Genomic DNA, 25,410 nt, shown 5'->3' with positions numbered 1-25,410 from the left:
GATTGGAGGCATCAGCTACTGCTGAAGACGGGGATGAGAGGTGGAGCTAAAACCAGGAGGATTAGTTAAAAGTCTGAAAAAGGAGCCGTTGAGTCCCCCGGATATCCTCCACGGCCCAAGCAGCCACACAAATCTCTCTCAGCACTCCGTAGAAGCTACAACTGAAACAGACAGGCTCTGGGCTCGGGGAACCAGGCAAAGCTGAGGGTGTGGGCAAGGGCTGTGCAGAAAACAGGGAGATGAGGGAAAATTCTGCTTACTGAGTGGCGAGCCCCCCCAGCCAGGCGAATCTACCCTACCCACCCTCAAACAGAAGTCCGGGAATCCCTTCCTAGAGACACAGACAAGTGCAAGAGAAAAGAAACTCAGAGAATGACAGTCAGGAGTTCCCAAACAAAATGGCCTAGTTAGATCACCCCAGAGTGAAGTCCCACACACAAGGAATGACTGGCAGCCTTTAAGTGCCTCTTAACTGTGCGTGAACAGCCAAAAAGCCAGGCATTTGAGGGAAACCACTAATGGAAAAGAAACCAAAACCATCCAAACAGAAAAGAAACTTTGAGGAAATAGAGATAACGATTAGTGGCACAAGCTCTAGAGCCTGGGTTCAAATCCCAGCTATACAACATACCAGCTGTGTGACCTTGGGCAAGTTACTTAATCTCTCTGAGCCTCAGTTCCATTACCTCTAAAATGAGAATAATATTATTATCTACTCTGTGAGGTTGTTAGGAAGATTGAAATGAGTGAATATTTGTGAAGTACTTAGAAAAGTGCCTCAATAAGATTTGGCCCTATATAAGTATTTGATAAATAAAAAATAAATGCAGGGAGCAGAAGGAAACATCAAACCACTTTAATTAAAATTCTCAAGAGATAAGAGATGGTACTGCATTCATAAACACAAGCTATTCATATAGGATGCTATTAAAAAGTAACATTCAAAAAAAAAGTGAAGGAAAAAAAACCTCTTGGAAATTAAAAATATGATTGTAAACTTTTTTAACTCATGAAAGGATTGTAGTTGATGAAATATCCTGAAAAGTAAAACACAAAGACAAACAGATGGAAAATGGGAGAGAATAAACCATGAAATGAGAGGGTAAATCCAGGAAGTCCAACATCTGACTACTAGGAGTCCCGGAATAACAAAACCGAGAGAATGGAGAGGAGGACATTGCCAAAGAAATAAGAAAAGTTCCCAACTGAAGCACGTGAGTTTCCACACAGAAAGAATTCGCCAAGTCCTGTCTGCAGTAAGTGGCAAGCAACCAGGCCGAGATGCATCCTTGCAAAATTCAGACTAAGAGAGAGAAAATTTTAAAAGTTTCTGGAGAGAAAAAACAAGTCACACACCTAGGATCTAGACTCAGAATGTCCTGGGACTTCTCCACAGGAGCAGTCAAAGCCAGAAGACAGTGGCCCAGGGCCTTCAAATTCCTGGGCGGGGCAGGGGGGATCTTTCTTTCCTAAGATAGAATTCTACACCCGGCAAGCTACAAACGAAGAGTGAGGGCAGAATTTGGATTCAAAAAGTGTATTTCCCAGGCAGACTTTTTCAGGAAGCTACTGGAGGATGCCAGAGTAAACCAAGAAAGAAGATCGCATAAAATTCCAGAAACAGGGGATCTGGCCTACAGAGAATTCCCAGAGTGAGGATGAAGGGAAGAACAGGACAACAGCTGAGAGTGAGTCCTAGAGAGCAGTCAGTTCAAACTGGAGCAGAAAGATGGAGAATCCGGAGGGATGAACCTCGGGATCTGGCTGACAGGACTGAGATGCGCTTTACAGCCCTGCCGTGGAGTCAGCCATTTCTTTTCTCTATGTAATATATATAATATAGATTATTATATATATTATATATATATATATTATTTGGTGAGAACATTTAAGTTCCACTCTCCTAGCAAACATCAATTATATAATACAGTGTTATCAACTATAGTCACCATGTTATACATTAGATCCTCAGACCTTATTCATCTTATAGCTGAATGTTTGTACCCTTTTACCAACTCTCCCCATTTCCCCCAACCCCAGCCCCTGGCAACCACTTTTCTAATCTCTGTTTCTATGAGTTTGACTTTTTTTTTTTTTTTTTTTTTTGCCATTTCTGTGATAGGTACCTGGCAAGCGAAACGAACCCACAACAACAAAATAGTTTCATAAGCAAGAGATCAAAAACATTATATACTACAAGGCTGGGGGTGTGGGCAATATTTACATAGTTATAATTATGTAAAAGCTGGATACTGATTTAACCCAAATATCATATAACCATATAGAAGAACAAAAGGCAAGCAAATACGGCGGGACACTTCACATAAGAAGCCCACATCCCCATCTCCCATGGTAGGAATTCAGTAAATAATATCTAAAACTTTGAAAAACCAAGAAATAAGTGTCAAGCAGTTGATGTTCATGAAAATATGAAAGTAAGTACTGGAAGAAACAGCTGAAACAGTTGAAAGTAGTTGCCCCTGAGGAATGGGACTCAGGGGAGGGGGAGAGGGGCAGCAGGCAACTGCTATTTTTCATTAGAAGCCTTACAGTACCATTTGATGTTTAACTTATGTACATATATTGCTTTGATAAAAATTAAATTAAATTAAAAATAATCATAAATTTTCCACGTTGCTGAAGGCCTGAGCAGCTATCAAGAGGAGCACTTTTCCCGGCCCCCATCACAAATGGGACATAGCAATAATGGATGAGGATGGTTGCCATGGTTTCTCCAACATCTCTGCTCCCAAGAAAAACTCTTGTCATGGTGCCCGGGACTGAGGACCTCCACAGAAGGAGAGGCGCAGGCTCTCGCCTGAATCCTGAGAGTCCGAAGCACAGGGGCGGGCAGCAGCCGGCTGGGATCCTGAGCTCACTCAGAGGGGGCCTTTGTGCAGGAAGGGGGGTCTCCACAGGTGCCAAGGAATCTGGAGAAGTGATGCCAGAAATCAGAAGCACCATTGGAGGCAGGCATCCACTAAGCAACTAGAAGCAGCCTGACTTTTGTCTTTCTGAGAAGACCTGCCTAATGCACATGCTAAGTGCTGTGTGGAAAATGACATGTGCTCTAGTTAAAACTCCCAGCCATGCAGGCAATGGTCCAAGGGAACATCTAGGAAGTGGATGAAACAGACCCACCCTCAGAGCTCCTGTCCTCCTAGTCAATAAATCACCAAGAGCACCTACTATGTGCCAGGCACTCAGGGATGCAGATGAAAGGCCCAGTCCAGGCTTTCAAAGAGTCCACAATCTAGGGAATATCTTGAGGGCTCCTTTTATGTAGTAGACAGAAATTCATTGATCCAACAGTTCTCATAAAGTGCCTAAGGAGTGCCGGGCATTTGCAGTCTGGTCAGGGGACATGTAAACAATTAAATGTCATCGTGTACTATAACAGATAGAGGATAGATGGAGCATACAGAAGGGAATAATTCATTCTGGAAGGGAGGGAAAGGGTATCTCCAGGGAGACTTCAGAGAGATGACCTTTGGCCCTAGTCTCAGGCCTGTTTGCCAGGTGGCTGGGCAGTGTGTGGGCATTAGAGAGGATGTGGGTCATGGGGAGGTGAGATGCCAAGCAGGGGGAGGGGAACCAAGAGCAAAAGCCAAGAACAGCCCGGGGTGTCCTGGAGGAGCCCTTAGATCCAGCCTGGGGGAGCTGGATCTAAGGATGAGTCCTGGGGTTGGAGAGACAGGAGAGGCCACATCCTCACTGGCCTGGCATGTTCTACTAGCACATAGATGTCCTCCTGGGAGTCCTGCCACCCAAAGTGTGGTCCTCCGACCAGCAGCGTCAGCGTCCCCCGGGAGCTTGTCAGAAATGCAGAATCTCAGGCCCACCCCAAATCTGCACCGTAACAGGATCCCCAGTGACTCCCATTCTCTGATCTAGACCACTGTTTCCCACCCTTTGGGAGTATGAGGATGCCTTGTTAACATCCATGTATTTCTCAGACATCACCCCCACATGAATGCTATCATGATTTTACATTCGATTGAGAAATTATTCAGTAACAAAAAGTTACTATGAATTCAGTCATGCTTTGAACGATTTTGAATTCTTTAATCACATCACAATCTATATACGTGATCTGTTCAGCAATGTGGTCGTACCTAACTTCCACCACCAACACGTGTAAACAGAATCTTTATAAATAGAATCTTAATCACCCACCAACTTCCCCTATAATTTCGCAGACATGGCACTTCCTGATGGCTTTTCAGGAGTGCTGTCTCCTGCACACGGGTCTCCCACCCAGACTCATCAGCCTTCTTAGCAAGTAATTTACAATCTCTGAGCCTGCACTCATTACTTAAAGAATCTTTGGAATAAATCTTTTTGTAATGAGACTAGACCCAACCCCACACACCGTGCCTTCACTAACGTATGTTTTGTAAATATTCTGTTTAACAGAAGTGTGTTAAGTGTAGCCATTCTTCTCTGTTGTATAACAAAGACCTAACATTGACTATCTTCTTTCCCAACGTGGGCACCTCACTCTTATATAACGTGCTTCGCCTGCATAGATCCTCTGATCCTCATACACTCTTGTGACGTAGACATGGCGGTTCTATTCATTTAACAGATCGACCCATTTAACAGATGTGGTAAGCAAGTCTCTGAGATGCTGAGTGACTTTCCCACGATCTCATGAACTAGGACTTGAATCCACATCTTCTGATTGGCCCTTGGTTCTTTCCACCAAGAGCTAGTGTTCCTTAAAAATGAAAAAAGAAAAAGAAAGAAGGCAAAAAAGGCTGCTTTGGGTAAGACTCAGTTCAACAAATGGTGACATGTTTTTGCTATAGCATGTTTTAGGGCCTTTAAAATGCTTGTGTTTTTTGAGGTCTGCAGGAGGGGGCCGGGGTTTCCACTCTTTTGCAAACTTTTATGGCCACCTGACAACACCTCGTGGGTCACAAGCTGTTGGGGAGAACACTCTGCCACCTCACGCTGCCGCCCCGACAGACGTAACGGCAGCCCATGCAGCATGGGAACACAATGCTGATTTTTCTTCCTGCAGAAGCTCACCTAGCCTCAGAATGTCATCTGTGCACAACCAAGCAGGAGCGTGCCCGTCTCTGTGCTGGGTTCGGATTTTCTCTCCTAGGCGCGCTGCTCAAGTGGGCCTGTCAGACAGGGGAAGGGCAGAGAGGAGGGACAAAATGTGCATCGTCCGGTTTCAGCCAGGCAGCAATTCATGGATTCTTTGTGCTATCTTTAGAAACATCAGCCTCTTCTGACTTGATGTGAGTGCTGAGCAGCCACGTCTATTTAAAAAAGAATCTATTTTTCAGGAAATTAAAATGAGATGCAGTGAGGTTAGGAGACTCGTGCATGATCCTCAGCTCATAGAATTTTAGAGTTAAAAGTAACCTGAGAGATTAGCCCCACTTCGTTTTAACAAAGAGGAAACTAAGGCTCAGAGAGGCAATATAACTTGTCTGAGGTCACACAGCTATTAAGTGGTGGGGCTGGGAGTCAAACTCATGTCTCTGTGATTTCAGAGCCCATGCTTTTCTTGATAGGCTTCCCTGCTCCTCTTCCCAGGACCACGCCTCGGGCCTTGTTGGATTTGTGACATGGATTTCTCTGTGCATGCCAGGAGAGCATGAGGGACCAAGATGGCGCCTCTAGTTGATCACCCAAACAGCATTTGGCAGGCCCTTTCCACCAGGGCTCTCAAGGGCTAGGGCTGGGACCTTGGTCCATCTCATTATCACTGTCACATGCTCAGTGAGCCTCCCCTGGACTCTGAGATGAGAGAACACAGGTTCTCAGTGTAAATTAAATGATTCTTCCTCTCCATCCCTGCCCAGCTTGGAAACTTATTGGCTTGTCATCTGGGACCGTTGCCTCTTCTAGCCGACTGACAAAGGGCGGAGGGAGTTGAGGAGTAAGGGACCTGCTTCCTGGGATCTGTCAGGCTGCCACTTGCCGTGTAAACGTTGGCCACTCTCTTCTCTGGGGGGTCTCATCCACAGAGTTTTCTCATCTGAAGAATGAAAATTTAGTTGAATTAAAGTGTCAAGGGCTCTCCTAGGTCCAAAATTCCACGCAGCCATGAATCATCAATACTGGGCCTGTCCTTTACTTTCTCTGAGGTTTGATTTCTTGATCTGTAAAATGGATATAACGTAAAAAAATAAAATATAATAAAATGGGGATATTGACACCTGTCTCAGGACGGCTGGGAGGATCCCGTAAGATGAAGTCTGTGAAAACCCCAAAGCCGATACACGTGCCGGTATTGTCGTTTGCCGTGTCCTGTGGGAGATTCAAAGATGAGTGACTCAGGGTCCTGGCCTGCAGGTTCTCAAAGGACCCCTACCCAATGGAGAATGTGACAGCGACACTAGAAAGGCACAGAGTATTTGAGCGAGGCCACAGGTTGGGAGGGCCAAAAGCAGGGCCTTGGAGACTGGAGGACAGGGTTTGATGCTGGGTGTGCTTGCTGTGGCTAGAGCTAGCTGAACTCTCTGAGCCTTGGTTTACTCATCTGTAAAATAAGGGTGCTAATGATAAGCCCACATCGAGGGCTGACTGTGAGAAGTAATGAAGGGAGCATCTGACCTCTGACCGCATCCCTGCTGTTCCAGGGCTTTTGCACCTGCTGTTCCCTCTGCCTGGAACGCTTTTCTCAGGTCATCCTGTGACCCACTTCCTCACTTTATTCAGGTCACTACACAAATGCCATCACTCTGAAAAGCTCTGCCCTGCTGCCCAGCTAAGAGAGTCACCCTGCCCTGCCCGGTCCTGTTGTGCTATCCTCTTCCCCGCTGCCCTAACCTCCCCGCACTCACCGCCGCTGGCCTGATGCCGCGTGTGTCCCTGTTTGCTGTCTGTCCCTCTACCAGAGCGTGAGCTCCGTGAGCACAGAGGCTCTGCTTGGCCTGCTGCTAGAGCCCTGGTCCTCGACCCAGGGCGCATGTCCACAGTAGGCATTCAGGACATCACTGTCCAGTGAAGGAGGGGACAAAGGTGGAAAGGGGTGAAGCACCCAGCTCCGTGTCTGCCCTCAGGAAGGTCAATTCTTTCTTTGTTTCTGTGAACTCCAAAGCAGCATTTCAGGAAATAAGAGGGAATAAGAGCATTTCAGATAGTTTCTTTCTCTCTCTCACCTTGTCCCTCTCCCTGTCTCTGTCTCTGTCTCTATCTGTCTCTCTCTGGCGCGCGCACACACACACACACACACACATATTTTCAGTCCCCAGGGAATCGCAGGGCCATGCCACAGCATCTGGTCAGCAGCGGCAGCCAGAGAAGCCCCAGGGGCATGGGGAGTGGCCCAGCTGATTGATGGGCCCAGCCCCTCCTCTGCCTGGCTGAAACAGAGACCTGAACTCCAGGCCCTTCTTCCCGATCATGGGAAAGAGTGAGGCCCAAAGGATGAGTCTTGTCTCCATAAACATGTCCCCAGTGGTAAGTCACTGTGATTTCATGGGCAGCAGAGACCAGGAAGAGAGCGGTCACACAAGACTGTAATGCCAGCTGAGTCCCTTCAGGGGTGTCACAGGCAGCCTTTGCTGCCCCTGCCCAGCCCCCATGAGCTCTGGCCTTAGTCCCTACTCAGCCGCCCACTACTGTGTTACTCGCCACCTGCCTCCTTGAGACTGTGGCAGAGGGTCCTGAGCTGGCTCAGCAGCCCTCGTGTGGACCCAGCTTGGCCACAAACTCGCTGTGAGACCCAGAGAAATGTGCCCCCCTCTCAGCTTCTCTGTGTCTCATCTGTAAAACAAGGGAGTGAGATTCTGTAGGTCTCAGAGGTCAGCTATGCTATTTTGTTTACTTCAACAAGCATTTACTGAGCACCTACTGCGTGCAGGCATTATGCATATAAACGCAAATAAAACATTGACCCTGTCCCCAAGGGGTCACTCGGTCTTTGTGGGGAGAGAGAGAGTTACAACCAGGTGTGGAAATGGCAAGTTTCGGTTGTTGGGGCACCCGATGGAGGGAAGCCTTCCAGGAGGTGGTGACAGTGAAGCTGGGTAGGTGTCGACCAGATGGAAGAGGAGAGGAAGGGCCAGTCTAGGTGCAGGGGTAGCATGAGGAAAGAGGACTGTGAAACAGCACTGATGCAGTTGGATTTTGTAGAAAGCCGGAAACTGAATTAATGATGATGATAATATTAGCACTACAAATTAGTGAGCTATTCTTAATCACTAGACCCTGTGCTAAGGGCTTTCTGTGCAATGTCAACAGCCCCATGAAGAAGATTCCATTATTATGGTCAAACCCAGTCTGCAGATTTTGCTGAAAAATGAGGCTCCAAGAGATTAAATAACTTGCCAAAGATCACTGAGTTGGACTTGACTTTGCCCTGCCTGACCCCAGAGCCCCAGGTATTTAACCAACTGTCCTAGGCTCCCTCTGGTTCTGACCCACCAGGTAGAAGGGCCTGGCTCTCCACCTCTCTCAGAATGCCCTGCTCACTCCTTTGGGAAAGGGACACTCTGTCTCTGGGTGCAGGCCCAGCCCACCTTGGCCCCACCCGGTGTGGGAGGTGAGCCCCCAGGAACTCCATACGCCATGCAGGGCCATTGACTCTCCTGGGGGAGATGGGGAGGGGGTACTGAGCCCCTCCCCACAGAAGCCTGGCCAGGCCAAGCTCCTCCCTGAGTGCACCTCTGCTAGTGAGGTTTCAGAAGCGAAGACTCACTGGGCTCAGTTCTCCTGGGGAAGGTTAGCACAGAATAAGAAGACTCTGGTGGTCACAGTAGGCATCTTCAGATCTTTGAAGGATTGGAACTAGGAGCAGGGGGAACAATCTATAAGCGGGCAGTTTTCAACTCAATGTAAGGAAGAACTTTGAAAACCATGGGCTGCCCCTGCAGGTGCGGAGGTCTCCAACCCTAAGAGCACTTAGACATGATGGCTGTCCTTCAGTGAATGGTGCTGCAGAGGGGCCTCCTGCTGTCCCTCAGAGGTGGTGGTAGGTGCCCTCTGGGGGCTCTACGAATCAGGATCCAGGCAGGAAATCAAGAGAACCCATGGACTGGGTAACACAAGGAAAGATTGATGAAGGAGTATTTACAAAGACGTGGGCGAGGCTTAGGGAAGGCATATGGGATGGTGCAGAGCCCTGGGCCTGGTAGCAGGGAGAGCCCTTACCACACCTAGGGAAGGTAGAAAAGAGCTAATATCAGAACCCAGAGAAAGAGCAATACGGAGAGCTCCCCTTAGCCCCCCAACCTAGAGCCATGGCTTTCCAAGGTGACATGCAGCTAACCCGCAGTGACCCAGCAAGTAGAGCCGAGAGACTGAATATCCCTCTCCCCTTCAGTTTCCCACCTGGGTGCACCATTGGCTGAACCCAACCAGAAGCCAGAGGGCAAGGGAGCCCATCTGTACAGTCTATGTGAGTGTAGCTCCCAGGGCAGAGGGCAGAGTGGAAGGATTGGCAGAGGTTGTCCTGCACCTGAGACTGCCCCCCATATGGCTGGCCTCCCTCCCACTCTCTCCTCTCCAGCTAGCTCTTCTAGCCGCTCTGATAGTCAGTTTTGTCCAACACGAGATTGCTTTGTATCGGCACATCCCTGCCTTAGCCTAGAAAATTCCTCCGGCTTTTCAAAGAAGCTTGCCTTGCTACTTCTCCCCAGTGTTTATTTCCTTGGCGTGTTTCCTGTAATTTGCAAAGATTAAAGACTTAAGCTTCTTTTATTGCGATGTACTTTCCCTGCCCCATTATGCATTCTGCCATTGCTCCCGTCTCCTCCCATGGAGCTCCCAAATCCTTTTGCACGCACAGAAAACACTCCACAGGTAGACCTCACCTTGTGCTGCGTGGCCGTGCTCCTGGAAAGTGCTGGGAAATTCCGGATTCTGCTGGTTGAACACACTTTACCACTGTCCTCCTAATTCAACATTATCTTTCTTGTTAAGCTGTCTGGGTTTCAGTTTGGTCCCAATTAACAAGGGCTCCTAATGCTGTGTATGTAGTAACTTCCCTCTCTCTGCTCTCTCCCTCTCTCTCTCTCTCTCTGGGGCTTTGAATCTTGGTGTTCATGCTGTGTAAACAAATCATTCATTGCACTAGGGGCCAAATGTTGAATCATTTGGTGGTGAGAGGAAAATGAGGATGTGAACAGTTCTGTCCAGCACCAATCTGGGTAATGGTCAGGACTGGCTTCCCAGATGTGCAACCTGTGCAGTCACACAGACCCCCGTACTCAGAAGGGCCACGTGGTTTAATGTTCTACTGTTGCTGTCTTGAAAGTCTTAATAGTTTTTTTGTTTTTTTGTGTTTTTTCTTGGTGAGGAAGTCTGGCCCTGAGCTAACATCTGTTGCCAATCTTCCTCTTTTTGCTTGAGGAAGATTGTCACTGAGCCAACATCCATGCCAATCCTCCTCTATTTTGTATGTGGAATGTAGCCAGAGCATGGCTTGATGAGCAGTGTGTAGGTCCACGCCCGGGACCCGAACCTGTGAACCCTGGGCCGCCGAAGTGGAGCGCACAAACCTAACCACTACGCCACTGGGCTGGCCCCTTGAAATTCTTAATAGTTTTTAATGAAGCCCCACATTTTCCTTTTGCACTGAGACCCGAAAATTGTATGGGTAGTCCCAGTTATTGTTATTGTTATTGTTGCTGCTGTTGCTGTTGTTTTGAGTGCAGCCCACCTGCGTCTCAGTGGATGAGACCTCCTGAGTCCTGCAACATGGGAGGAAGCTAGTTGGGGGGCAGCATGTGGTGCTGGTGTTTCCGGGTGTCTAGCCAGACCCTAGGCAGACTCACAGCTGGCCCAAGGGCAGGGAACAGACTCAGCAGAGGACACTTCCTCACTCATTTGCTTCATTCAACAAACAATTATTAAGCTCTGCTCTGTCTCAGGCACCATGCTAGGGGCTTTAGGGGATATGACAATGAAAAAGATATTCACTTGCTCCAACCCCCATTCAGAACCCCGGAGCTGTGGAGCAGGGTGTCTGCTCACATGAAATAAATCACATCCCTAGTAGGGTAGAAAGAGTGCTGAATTGGAAGTCGGGAGACCTGGCTCTAGCCCCTGCACTGCTCTTGACTTGCTGTGTGACCTTGGGCAAGTTACTTCACCTTTCTGGACTAGATAGCTGCTGGCCCAATGTGGTTGACCTCAGATAAACTATATCTGAATGCCTGGAAATGCAGATTCCTGGGCTCCACCCTGGCATGACCAAATCAGAATTTCTAGGAGTGGGTCCCTGGAATCGTCACCCACAGCTCCCTGGGTGGTTCAGTGTGCATTCTAGTTTGAGACCCTCTGAAGTCCATAGTCTGAGCCTTGGCTCTAATGGTCTGTGTTTGATAACTTCAGCTCTTAAATTGGGTCTTCATAGTTGAACTGATAGTGTCCACGTCAGGAAACGTGGGAGACTGAGGGTGGGTGTGGGGCAGAGACTGCAGGGGGCTGTGGTTCACTATCAAACTGGAGAATAATCCCCAGAGGGAAGCCTGGGAAAAAGGAAAAGAAACAGACTCTCTGGAGATGTGAGCATAAGTGGTGGCTTGGGAACAGCAGGGCCGGAGAGAACATGGGACCACAGTCCTGGGCTGACCGTGAAGATGCACAGTCCTGCCGCTCAGAACCCTTCCCAGCCTTCCCAGTCACACACGGCCTCCAGACGAGAGACCCACGGGGCACCTGCTTAGGAAAGCAGGGCGGTGGAGTCCTCGTGCTCGCCGCCGCTCTGATAGAGCCAGGCTCTGCTCACAGCCGACATTCTACAACCGCACTGCCCAGTAAGGTGGTCACTAGCCACAAGTGGCTATTTAAATTGAAGTTAATTGATTAAATTTAAATTAAATTAAAAATAAATAAAGCAAGCAAAAAGGTAAATATGTGAGATGATGGATGTATTAATTAACTCTATGGGGGAAATCCTTTCACGATGTATACATATATCAAACCATTGCGTTGTATGCTTTAAATGCCTTACAATTTTACTTGTCAATTATACGTCAATAAAGCCAGGGGGGATTAAGTAGTTAACTAATTAAAATTTCAGTTCCTCAGTTGCAGTAGTCACACTTCATGTGGCCAGTGGCTACCATGTTGGACAGCACAGGTTATGGAACATTCCATCTTGGCAGAAAGTTCCACTGGACAGTGCTTGTTCTAAAAAGAGCAGAAATTGTTATCCATCACCCTCTTCTGCTAGTGCCCATCCAGTCGCTGGATGTTTGTAAAGATATGAGGCTACTTTAGGATTTTACTCTCCCCAGTTCCTGCTGCTTCTGGAATAATCTCCCCTTCCAAATCCTCTCATCTTCCACTCATCTTACACAAGATTGTGTAAGATCCGAAACCAGTCGAATCAGCCTTGGGCAGCTCTCCCTGCCACAGGCTCACCTGGCCTCTCTGCTTCACCCGTTACTCGCAGCATTTCTGCAGAAAGGCTTCATTTTTTCGTTTTTCCCCGTAAGCCACAGGACCCCTCCTTTGAGCTTGTCTTACTGGCTCTAAGGTTTCTTAAGCTCAGCTATATAGCAGGTACACAGCCTCATCCAGCTCTGGAAAACAAGTTTTGGCATCTCTCCCGCTCTGCCCACCGTAGCTCACTGAACATGCTTTCAGTTCATTCAGACACGGGCGTCTCTGTAATCCCAACATCACCATCACTCCACGTTCAGCATCTCCCTGTTTGAGCCTGTTCTTCCGGCTCCTTGGCCTCTCCTCAGCCCCTCCCTTAGGCAGGCCTCAGGAAACACAGCCACTTAACACTGACTGCTCCCCACTCCTCTTCCCGTCAGGCCCCAGGTGATAGGCTCTGGAATGAGTAAGGAGCACTTTCCTCTGGAGGCATTCACTGTCTACGGGAGAGAGGGACACAAAACCACAGGCACACAGGGACGTATGGGCAGGAGTTTGGACAGAGTGATCTGGGTAGAGAGATCGCAGAACAGGTGACTGCTGGAGGGAAGGGGGATGTGTTCGTGGATTGCCCGGGATTCTCTCTCCCTCCACGAAGATACAGGATGAAAGGATTCCCGGCCGAGGCTCTCTTTTGCCTAAACCCTGTGTCAGCCACTGACTACAGCTCATCTAGACTATGAAAGCCCTGCCCGTCCTTCCCTCTGAGCCCTGTCTGCCGACTAAACCTTTCTTTCCATGTACCCCCGACCTTGGAATTCTCATCTAGCTCGGACCCCCTTCCCCTCCTCGGTCACTAGCCCCAGGCAGTCCGTGGGTCCTGCCCATTCCCGCCCGTGCTTGGCCCCAGCCCTTCCTTCCTCGCCTTTCTCTTCTGTGCCAGCTTTAGTGTGTGTCCTCAGACTCTCCCCTAGCTATGGCCTCAGTGCTGACACATCCCTCCCTCTCTGACCTCTGACTTCCATTTCTCCCCGCGCGCCGTCTTCCCTCATTCCTGCATTTACCCATCCTCTCCCCATTCTCTGCTTTTGGAACACTCCTTGATTTAGACTCTAGATTGGCCTTGCCCGATAATAGGTGAGTGAGGTTTCAGTCACAAATCTCTCACTCGTTCATTCAACAGGGGTTCCCTGAGTTCCTGTTTTGTGCCTGGCCCTGTAGGACCTTTGAGATCCAGAGAAAAAGCCCAGAACTTGGCCTCAGGATGCTCCAGCCTGGTGGAAAAGACAGTCAGAGAAAGGATTATTACACAGTGTGGCAGAGGATTTATCAGCCATATGTGAAGAATACAACTAACTGAGCAAGAGAAGGAGTCACTTTGGGTGGGGCTGGGGCTGAATCTTCAGTGATGAGTAGGGAGATGGTCAGGTGGACAAGGTAGAAAGACATTCCAGGCAGAAGGAGCTGCGTGTGCATCCGTGCAGAGCAGGGACCAGTAACAACCAATCTGAGCAGCCCTGGAGGGTTGGACCACATAGTACCACGAAGGAGAGGGCTGCCGAGGGCAAGGCTGGAAGAGGGACAGGTTAAGGAGACTGGGCTCTTTATAAGCACGAGAGAGAGTTATGCAGGTTTGCATTTTGGAAAGCTCATTCTGCAGGCTATTTGGAAAGAGTAAGACAGAGAAAGAGACCCAGTAAAGGCTGATAGATCCCATAGGTGCTTTCTCCACCAATTTTGAACACCAACATATAGGATGAGCCAGGTTCTGCCATCCCACCACCTTCTGCCACTCCTGCCACCTCCCACTGCCAAGGGCCATTTCTCCTGCCAAAGAAAAAAAAAAAGGCAGAAGCTTCTCTTCTAATTGATCATCTCCTGCAGCTCCAAGGGGCGGGCACCCTGGCACACAGGCAAGCTCTGTATTTTTATTTCTACTGCTGTATCATCATGTTTTCCTGCTTCTGATCTTCTCGCCTTCAGCTCATGGCCCACTAGAGAAGTTAGTAAATAAAATAAAGGTGCTTGACTCTCTTCATACTCCCATTCTGCAGTTTTGGAGACTGAAGCAAGGAATTGGCCTAACTGACCTGAATTATTTTCTGGTTGCTGTTGTAACAGATTACCACAATCTTAGTGGCTTCAAACAACACAAATTTACTATGGTACAGTTCTGAAGGCCAGAAGTCCAAAATGGGTTTCAGTGGGCTAAAATCTAGGTGTTAGCTGGGCTGCATTCCTTCTGGAGGCTGTAGGGGAAAATCCGTTCCCTTGCCTTTTCCAGTTTCCGGAAGATGCCTGCATCCCTTGGCTTGTGGCGCCTTCCTCCATCTTCAAAGCCAGCACCATTTTTCCGTTCTCTCTCTGACTCTGACCCTCCTGCCTCCCTCTTATAAGGACTGTTGTGATTGCACTGGGTCACCTGGATAACCAAGGATAATCTCCCCATCTCAAGATCCCTAATTTAATCACATCTGCAGTGTCCTTTTTGCCACATAAGGTAACGTATTCACAGTTTCCAGGGATGAGGATGTGGACAGTTCGGGGGCCCTTATTCTGCCCACCACATGGCCTTTTTAGTGTCCCTTTGAGCTTTTCAGTCCCAGGACTCCATGAGCACCTGTTGTGGCTGACCCATGCCTCTGTCCATCTTTGTTCTTTCAGAGGAAACGACGTTTGAAGCAGGAGTGAAAGTTCAGATCCACAGTCAGTCTGAGCCGCCTTTCATCCAAGAGCTGGGCTTTGGGGTGGCTCCAGGGTTCCAGACTTTCGTGGCCACACAGGAGCAGAGGGTAAGTTCCCTGGGCTCCCTGGATCGGTGGTCCTAGGCCCATCCCAGACACCTGCAGAGGTGTAAGGAGGAGAAATGGCATTCCCACTCCTGGAAGGCTCTGAATCCACCCAAAAGGCTGGAGCAGAGCTGGTCTCAGTAAAGGGGCTCACCCTGAAATTGGAGAAAGGTGTCAGCTAACCTCTGTAACCGCATTCTCCTGTACCACCTGTTCGTTCCTAAAATTGGGTGTGAGGGAAACCCAGCTTATTTTCTTTTTCATTGAATTGGTTGGAGGTTTTTTTCCAGAACATTCTGGGGGGGAAATATCTTTGGAGGGGGGTTAGGGGGACAGTGGATGCTAAGGGAAACTGCTAACCATGGTTTGACGTTTCATCACTTGTGTGAATACAATGCAAAGTGGCCTGCAGAAGGGAATAGGAATGAGGCATCACTCTCATTAATAATAGTAATAGAGCTCAAGTGGAGGGAGGCCTCTTGCATGCGTTCCTGCATCCTGTCTCTGGTTTAGCACCAGGGAAGGGGCCCTCCCAGCCAGCCAGGGCTGCTGCGTCAACTCTGCACGTCAGTGGAGTGAGGACTGGCCCAGCCTCACGTCTGATGTGGGTCTCACATCTCAGAAGGGAGACCTTTGCAAATTCTCAGTAGGGAGAAAGTCTCAAAGCAGGACTGTGGAGGGACACAGGAACACTTTCTTTCTCTTATCCCCTGGTTCTCCCAGCTAGAGAAACTGACTCTGAGGGAGTCCTAAACCAGATCATCCAAAACAGTTTGCCCTGAGAGGCCCGGGGCAAAGAGCGAGGTCAGTGAGTTGCAGGAGGCGCCGGCTCTGGGCTCTCGGGTGCGAGAAGGGGAGAATCAGGAGAACAGTGGAGAACAGTCAGAAAGCTCATGCATACAAGCTCATATGCATGGAACTTACAAGTTTTTTTTAAAAATTTGGCTCAAATGTCATCTTTTATCTAGTACTGGTCACAGCTGTTTAGCCATTTCATAAAGCAATATTCTGTACTAGAAACTGGTTTTAAATCTGTAAGCGAGCTATATTTTGAATCTCTGGGAAAGTGTTGACGGTGTGGCCCTCACGAACTGGGCCCTGTACCTAATGCCCGGGCAGTGGCTAAAAGCCGAGGTCAGCCTCCTCTGCAGCATGTAGCGGTGGGATGGGGCCTTGGAGGCAGGGGCAGAGGAGGCTGGGAGGTTGGCCCCAGCCTCTACAGGCCCCAGGGACCGAGGAGACGGTGTGAGCAGAATCGGAGTGTGCAAAGGTGTGCAAAGTGGGAAGTGAGTGGTGCAACCAGAAGACCTCATCTTTAAGGACAAAGAAGGAAGGCACAAAGCAGACGACAGGGAGCCAGGTTCAGGGCTGAGGATTTGAGTCAGGAAGAGTGAGAACGCAGACTAACAGGCGACGGTGTGCAGAGAGACGGGCGGTCTGGGTGAGCCCGGAGCCCGAGCTATTAGCCACGGTGTAATAGCCAGCCCTTGAGTGCTGTCAGAGATAAACAAAGCCGGACGCTGGTTAAAGCGGCAAGGACAGATTTAAATTAGTGATGTACTATCGCAATAGGGTAGAGGATTCAGCATGAACTGAACTCAACTTCAATTTGTACAGAGGTGACTGGGTGTTTTAAAGAAAAAAATGAAGGAGGGGAAACAGAGGGGGCTTGAGCAGAGTCAAGGAAGTGAAAAATTACAAAAAGCAAGAAGGAGGGGTTGGTCCCTGTGAAACCCATCTGAGTTTGCTGACTGGCACTTATGGAAGTTAGGCTCCCGCCCGCCCACAAAGACAGGGAGTCAGAGACCCTATCTTCAGATGTTGGCAGGAACAAACAGTACATTCTTCTGGCAACCTTGCGTTTTCTCAGGCAGGGACTTCAAGGGGGCAAGGGTCATCCTAGGGATGCAGCTTTGAGCTGTTAGAAACTATGTTAGTGTTTGTTCAAGTTCACAGGCCAAGGTCGAGGCCTAGTTGAGAAGAGGGCTCAGAGGGGCCTAGCTAGAGTTTGGTCAAGGAGAGACACTGTGTCAGTCCTCCCTTCTGCGTGTTACATGAGTAAACCCTCCTCCCTTCAAAGATCCAGGCACGGGTTAGACTAATAAGGTTGTACATGAATTCTTTGACTATCTAAAGGTGAATTTTTTTTTGTTTTTAATTATTTTCTTGAGGTCTTTTTGGCTTATAACATTGTGTAAATTTCAGGGGTACATTATTATATTTCAGCTCCTGTATAGACTGCATTGTGCTCACCACCAGTAGTCTAGTTTTTATCTGTCACCATACACATGTGCCCCTCTACCCCCTTTCACCCTCCCCCTACCTGCTTCCTCTCTGGTAATCACCAATCTGTTCTCCTTATCCATGTGTTTCTTTGTTTATCTTCCACATATGAGTGAAATCATACAGTATTTGTTTTTCTCTGTCCGGCTTATTTCACTTAGCATAATACCCTCAAGGTCCATCCATGTTGTCAGAAATGGCACAATTTTGTCTTTTTATGGCTGTGTAGTATTCCATTATATATATATATATATCACATCTTTATCCATTCATGTGTTGATGGGCACTTGGGTTGCTTCCACCTCTTGGCTATCGTGAATAATGCCACGATGAACATAGGGGTGCATAAATCTTTTTGAATTATTGATTTCATATTCTTTAGATAAATACCCAGTAGTGGAATAGCTGGATCATACGGTATTTCTATTTTTAATTTTTTTGTGTGTGGGGGGAAGATCAACCCTGAGCTAACATCTGTGCTAATCCTCCTCTTTTTGCTGAGGAAGACCAGCTCTGAGCTAACATCTATTGCCAATCCTCCTGCTTTTTTTCTCCCCAAAGCCCCAGTAAATAGTTGTATGTCATAGTTGCACATCCTTCTAGTTGCTGTATGTGGGACGCAGCCTCAGCATGGCTGGAGAAGCGGTGCATCGGTGCGCGCCTGGGATCCAAACCCGGGCCGCCAGTAGCAGAACGCACACACTTAATGGCTAAGCCACGGGGCAGGCCCCTATTTTTAATTTTTCAAGACATCTCCATACTGTTTTCCATAGTGACTGTACCAGTTTGCATTCACATCTAAAGGTGAATTTTTGACTGGTTGTCCAAGGCAAATCTGACTTTGTGGTTTGTTGAACGTAACTGCCACACCTATCAGGAATGACCTACTTGTGTTGCCATCCCTCTGGTGTCCACATTGCTATTTGCCTGCAGAGGAAGTGAACAGCATTCTTTGAAACCCACAGTGTAGCTTCATTTCACCACTAGCGAAGGTTGGAAAGAAGGAAGTTCTTTGTAGGCTGCTATTTGTCACCGGCCTGAAAGAGGTGCTTATTCCTCCCCCATCCCTGCTTACCCTCCTTTAGTGACACTGAGGAAATTTCTGGGCTGGGTGGGAAGTTGGAGCTGGTGACTTCTAAGAGCCCTTAAATCTCTTTATCTTCCGAATATGAAGCAGAGGGACGCCCCATGGTGAGCAGGAACAGAACATATTCCCAGCTTCAGAGGGCAACTTCGTTGTCTGCTTTGAAGTATATTCTCAGAAAATCAGCCTCATTCATATCAGTATTGCTATGATTATTATAACTAATAATAAAATATTTGGTTAAACATTTTACAGTCCTAAAAGCAGTTCTGCATCATCTCATTTCATCATTTCGTTTATATTAACAGAGAAATACAAAAACACGTCCTGGAGCTAAATCTAATAATACATTATGTTTACATGTATATAAAAGAGCATATTCATAGGAAATAAGACTCGAAGGAAATAAGCCAAGAAACCCACAGTGGGGGAATTATGAATGATTCATTTTCTTTTCTGGGTTTGCAACATGTTTTATAACGTGGCTTTGTTTTATTTTTATCCATTCAGCAAATATTTGTTGAACACCTACTATGAGCTAAGTGATGAGGCTACAGTGGTGAACAAAACAGACCCAGCGTCAGTCCTCATAGAGCCTACGTCTTAGCGGTTTCTTTCACAAAGAAAATGTAATAATTAAATAATATTAAGCCAAGTATAATTTGGGGATTGGCCCCTATTTCTACATTCTCACTCTGCCGTTAGTACTAACCCATCCAGCCGACCCTGGTCCTCAGACACTGTGATTCATTGATTCTAAAGATGCATATTTTTTTCACACGTTAACATTTCTGAAATCGAGATTTGTTTCCCAAGCAATGGCGTCTCACAACTACAACTGGCAGTGCTTTTTCTTTTTTGGTGGCACACAAACTCATGGCATGTCTTAGAGTCTAGAGTGGCTGCACTGTTCCCATTCCAGGATTCTGCTGCTTCAGCTCAAAGTTCAAAGGAATCTTGCAGGAAGGCCAGGGGTGACAAGACTGTGGGGAGCAGAGGGCCCTTTCCTGGAAAGTTGGTGAGGATCATGCTAGGGAAGTTGACTCCTGAGTGAGAGCCCCAAGAGGAACTGGCGACTTAAAGGAATCCAGCCATGAATCCCTTTGTAAATGGGAAAGTCCTTTGGCATGGTCAAAATCATCCCACTCATGCCAAACTACACACATGTCTATCAATATGTTTTTCATTTTATTTTGTATCCAAAAGAACACACCATTGGGCTGTAACCCAGAGCAAAGATTGCTTTTTTTAATCAGTCTTTTCTCTAAACCCAGTTAAGCCAAGGTGTGCTCCCGCCTTCCTGGACAACCTGAGAAATGACCCCCTGGCTAGCCCAGCTGCTGTAGGAACCGCTGCGTGACCCCAGGACCACCACCACCAGAGACAGGAAATGGGGTAACACACTGGGAGAAGAAACAGAACCCCTGAGAGGGTAGAAAGGTCACAGTGACTACTAGCTAACTGCCAGGCATTAAGCTGCAGGGACACTTGACGTGCATTATTTCATTTAATCCCCCACGACAACCATGCGAGGGGAGTATTGTTATCTCCACATTCCAGATGACAAAACTGCCAGTTAAGTAACTTGCTTAAGGTCGCATAGCTAGGGGAGTAGCAGGGCTCAGCTCTGAAGCCAGATCCATCTGCAAAGACAAAACCAGCCCTGGGAGCCCAGGGGCCTGGATTCCTGTCCTAACTGTGCCGTGGGACTTTGGGCAGCTTGCTTCCCTCCCTGGGTCTCACATTTCCCATCCATAGAATGGGAGGGCTGGATTCGATGACTTCAAAGGGCATCCAGCATTAACAGCCTGAGGGGCCCTGCCTGTGTCACTCAAGCACACAGGTGTCACCTGGAAGTTGGGCTGACAGCAGTTTTGCACTCGTTCCCTGCTCTGCCAGCTGCTGACTCCCTGCTTCGTGCCAGCTGGTGGGAGTGCTGTTAAGGTAAACTGTGACAAGGATGTTTGAGATAGACCCCCCTCCCCAGGTCTGGGAGGCAGGACCTGGGTGCCTGCTGGTGAGAAGCAGGAGCTGGGGTAAATAGCAGCCCTAAAACTTTACAAGAGAAGCTCTAGGCATGCTCCTCTGTAGTGCCCCTTCCTCAGCCCACACACAGTGGTTACATCACTACCCTACCTAAGACCCTTACATTCTCGGGCTTCTTGTAATTCGCAAAAACCCAACCCCTTAGAATGGCTTCCGAGGCCCTGATCAGCTGGCCCCTGCCCCCTCTCCCACCTCGTCATCTGCCTGTGGGTGACTAACATGCACCCTACATTCTGGTGTTGGAGAACCATCTGCCAAATACTCCATACTCTTCGATGCCTGCCTCCGTGCATTTGCACCCACTGTTCCCTCTGCCTGAAATCCCTTCCTTGTCTTATCTACCCGGCAAAGGCCTATTCCTATTTCCAAATTCTGCTCAAAGATCGTGGTCTCTAAGAAGACTTTCCCCCTCCCATCCTGCCTCTCCCCACGGAGCAGCTGGTTGCTCCATGCAACACTTTGTACATTCATTTATTCCCTCAGCAAATATTCACTGAGCATCTGCTGTGCTGGGAAAATGAAGATGAGCAAGACCTGGTCCCAGCCGTGGAGCACCCACAGAAGGAAGTGGGGTTTTTGGCAATGTTGTCACACTCCTAAGAGATACAGAACTCTCCTTGTAGGACTTACCTCCCCTGTGCATCACTGCTCCTTACACCTGCCTCTTAAGAACTGCCTTCCTTAGCCTCCACCAGCCGTTGTCTCACCACAGACCGGGAGCCCCCTGAGAGCAAGGACTGAGTCTTTCAGATTCCATATCCCCAGTGTCTTGCTTATAAATGAGCTCAGGAAATGTGCATTGTTGAAAGAATGAATGCACTCTAATGCTCAAATCTGCTCTGTGCTCAAATATCATTCAAATGCTCCACTCTAATGCTCTCCCCGCTTCCCCCCACCCCTGCCAAAAACTCCCATTAAAATCCCCTGAGGGCCCTCTTTCTCCCTGAGGCTGTTAAGCCAGCCTGTGATAGATGATGACATCTGTGTCATTTCTGACTGCAAACTTAGAGACTCTAATCAAACCAAAACCTCATGAAAGGGGTCAAGGCTGGAGATATAGATCTGGAATCCACCTGTGTACGTGAGAGCGGATGGAACAGATGAGAGGGCCAGGATAGAACTCTGCAATATGGGGAGAATTAAATGAGGGAGTGAATATATGTGCAAGTGCAAAGCTGGGGTGTTCAAGTGGGAAGGGCACAGACAAACTGTCTTCCGTGTTGACATCACCAGTCAGACCCTTTGCCCCTCATTTAGGTGATTGCTAGTCCTGCTGGGACTCCTAGTCATGATTTGGTATCAGAAGACTTTCATCATCTCCCACCTCGTCCTCAAAGAGCCTGGGGTCAATTCTTGTTTTCTAAATGTTTATCCGTGTATTCATCAAATATTTATTCAACCACCTTGCCAGTACTTCTTGGTAGGCCTGAGAATGAACTTGGAGATCCTGGGTGGTTGGTTGACTACCAGCCACATTGTTCAGGAAATTCTCTGGAAAACAAGGTCCTGGGTTTATATTTGAGGTGCTCAGAAACACCTTGGGGAACCAGGGTTGGCAATCCCTGCCCAAAGGTATGCCATCTCACAAAGAACCCCTTCCACTACCAGTTTGGAACCACTGGGAATGAGAAGGCTTCCAATTCCACAACCTGGACTCCGTGTTGGTTCCTCACTCACCTGGGCTGTTTCCAAAGCACCAGGAGAATGCTCATCATCACACCACACCCTGCCTCAAGCAGCTGCCCACTAGCCTGGTTTTGGCTGTAAAAAAGACAAACATAAACGCTTGGGTCCTGTCGGCGCCAGTTAGGTCATTGGCAGGATGTGTGGGCCCAGTTGGCTCTTACAGAAGCCTAAGCTTCTGCCTTTGGCGTAGGTTGGCCACATTGCCAACATTTGGAGGGAATCCCACCTTGGCTCACAATAAGAAACAGTAGCCCCCACCCTATCCTAAATACAAAGGCCCAGCTCTTGGGCAGGGTAGTACCCCCTTGCCTGCTTTTGACAACTCCTCTCAAGCTTCTAAACACAACTTCCTAAGTGCCTTTCAAAAGAGAATACTCATTTGTCAATCTGACAGCCAGATCCATGGTTCTTAATATCTGCTTCATGGGCCCCATTAGAAATGGAGGCTTGCCCAGTTGTTTTTTTCAAGGCAGAAGAGAGAACTTGTTACACATGCCTTCAGCAACTTCCAAACTGCCAAAGCTGGAGCCATATAAATATGGTGGCATCCAGTTCTGCTCCAGAAAGCACCAGGGAGGTGCCGGAAGGCAGGATAGCCTGCCTACTGTGTAGCTATTCCCTCCAGGATCAACAGGGTGCGTTGTTTCCCATAAATAGATGAAAATAAGAACCAATTAAGCATCTACTAGCTTAGCTACTTCATCCCTTATTGTCACTCAGCCTCTAAAATAGAAATATCTTCAGATCCCCACTGGTTTCACCAACAGTCAGGTTTTCACCGTTTTTTCCTACACAGTGAGAGCTTGTTTTTGTCAAGGTGGAGGTGATGGCAGAGGGTGGAGGAGGGAGGAGAAGAACAGTTGATTGGCTAGGATGAACCAGTGTGCTCAGCTCTGGTGGGGGAACCCCAAGATGAGTCCACATAAAATATACTCAAGTCTTAGAAGGAGATAAAGTCACTCTGTCCTGCCTCCCCTTCTGCCTTGCAGCCTCTCCCTTTCCTTTCCTTCCTAACAAAGTGTCTCCAAAGAGTTCTCTAGACTTGCTTGTCTCTACCTCCTCACCTCCTTTTCACTTCCCAGCCCACCTCTGGCACCCCACTGAAACTTTTCTTCAAGGTCCCCCATGAAATATTTGTGGCTAAACCCAACCTTTGTTGATGTGGACACTCTTCACTCCTCAGTCTTATCCCACCTGGTACCTCAGCAGCACGTGGACTGTTGACTACACTCCCCCTGAGACAGTCTTCTCCACTCTGGTCTGGTTTTCTTCTCATCCCTCTGCCCACTCCTCCTGAGTCCCCTTCATTAACAATTCTTCCTCTGCTCACTCCTTAGATGATGGGCACTCCAGGATGCTGTTTTGGCCTCTCTCCGTCTGCGGTCTCCTTGAATGAGCTCGCCCTTTACCATGACTTTCAGATTGCTACCCTCAGCCCAGGTCTCTTTCCTGAGCTCCAGACCCAGCCATCCAGGTGCCACCAAACGCCTCCCCTAGAAGTCCCATGAGAATCTCAAGTCAACAGTCTAAACTGAACACATCCTCTTCCCCCGTCCCCACTCCTACACCCCAAAATTGCTGCTCTCTCTAGATCCCCCAAACCTGTAAATGGCCTGAGTACAAATACATGTTCCGTAGATGGTGACCTTGTGCCTCATTCTCCTTATCCATAAAATGGGAATAATAATGGTTCCTATCTCAGAGGGTAGCAGGATGGCGGAGTGAGTGAATGCATGCGTGTAGAACAGTCCTTGGCATACAGTAAGTGCTCAGTAAATGCTAGCTATTATTACCCCCCACCCCAAACACTACTTTAATTCAGTCCTTCATGATTCCTCACCTGGATGAGAACAATAGCTGCCTCACTGGTCTCCCTGCTGCCCATCTTGCCCCTCTCTGTTGTAGAATGATCCATTCTCTGCCTCAACATGATCTTCCTAAAATACAAATCTGAGCCTCTCCCTCGCTCATTACCCACAGGATGAAGTCCAGGAGTCTCCTCACGGCGCTTTCTGCTCTGGCCCCTCTCTGCCTTTTCTGCAGCCTCTCTCTCTACTCTCCCAGCCTCCCACACAGAGCAGCAGCTATATAAACAGTGTGCAGCTATTCCCGAGCATCACGTGCTCTCTCCTCTCCCTCTTTGCCAGCAACACCCTCCCACCCTTTCTTTACCTAATTCGTATGTGTCCTTCGAGATTCAGCTCAAATGTTACCTCCTCCAGAAGGCCATCCTGGAGTATTTTGTGTGAATCTCTAGCATAAAATTTACACATTTTAATCATCTGTTTACTTATCTCTCTCCCTGACCAGATTGTGAGCTCTTGAGGACACAATTCTATCTTATTTCTGTTCTTGATATTTCAGCATTTTATAGGGTGCCTTACATATAGAAGATGCTTGATAAGTTGTATTGAATGGAATGAATGAGTAAATGAATGCATGAAAGAGAAAGAAAGAGCCTACTTTATCATGTCACTCTCTTGCTTGATACCTATTAATGTCTTTCCCAACCCAGAGAATAAAGTCCACATTCCACCTCCTGGCTCTAGCTACCACCTATCCCAATGCTCATATCCCACCGCTCTCCAGCAGTCCCCCCTCTGAGCCACACACAGGCTTGAGCCTTCCTGCCCCACTCCTTGATCTTGATCATTTCCTGCTGACTCATTCATTTATTGAACATCTACTATGTGCCGGAGACTGTGTCAGCATGAGGAATACAACAGGGAACCTGGTCCTTCACAGAGCTTGCAGTCTAGCAGGAGAAGCAGATAGTCAAACGATCAGTCACAGATTAAGAGCTCTATGTGTCTGTGTAATATGCCCCCAGTATACTATAAACTACTCAAGGGAAAATATTAGGTCTTATAATTCTTAGATGGAAGAGTGGATGAATGGAATGCTGTAGAATGATCTCTGAGGGCTAACTTCAATAATTTACAGTCCGTTTAAGCTCTGCTTAGCCTTCAGAAATGATGTAACTGAATTAAACAGTCTTTAGCACTAGGAACTAAAAAAAGAAAAAAGTCTCTTTACTGAGTGCCTGGAAAAAAGGGATAAGCCAGAAATAGTACTAGCTGACATGGCAACCCCAGTCTGGTCCAAAGTCTAGACCCCTTGTGGCGCCTACCCGCACTAGCATCCATCAGGGCAGAACTAGTTTCTCCTGGACCCTCCCTGCCCTGGCTCTGACATCAGAAGCCAGTTGCTTATCTCTCAATGGCT

The 25,410-nt window shown here is 48.0% G+C and overlaps 1 protein-coding gene across 2 annotated transcripts in view; it reads left to right on the top strand.

Moving 5' to 3' along the window:
- ASIC2 (acid sensing ion channel subunit 2) overlaps window positions 1–25,410 on the top strand; it is a 991,167-nt gene that overhangs the window by 912,793 nt on the left and 52,964 nt on the right. For both annotated transcript variants that reach the window (XM_058560359.1, XM_058560357.1), the window contains exon 3: window positions 14,962–15,089. In XM_058560359.1, coding sequence (XP_058416342.1) covers window positions 14,962–15,089 — 128 coding nt within the window. The remainder of the gene's footprint in view (window positions 1–14,961; window positions 15,090–25,410) is intronic.

Source organism: Diceros bicornis, chromosome 18 (assembly GCF_020826845.1).
Source record: "Diceros bicornis minor isolate mBicDic1 chromosome 18, mDicBic1.mat.cur, whole genome shotgun sequence".
In the NCBI taxonomy this organism is placed as follows: domain Eukaryota; kingdom Metazoa; phylum Chordata; class Mammalia; order Perissodactyla; family Rhinocerotidae; genus Diceros; species Diceros bicornis.
This window is presented reverse-complemented; position numbering and strand designations above follow the sequence as displayed.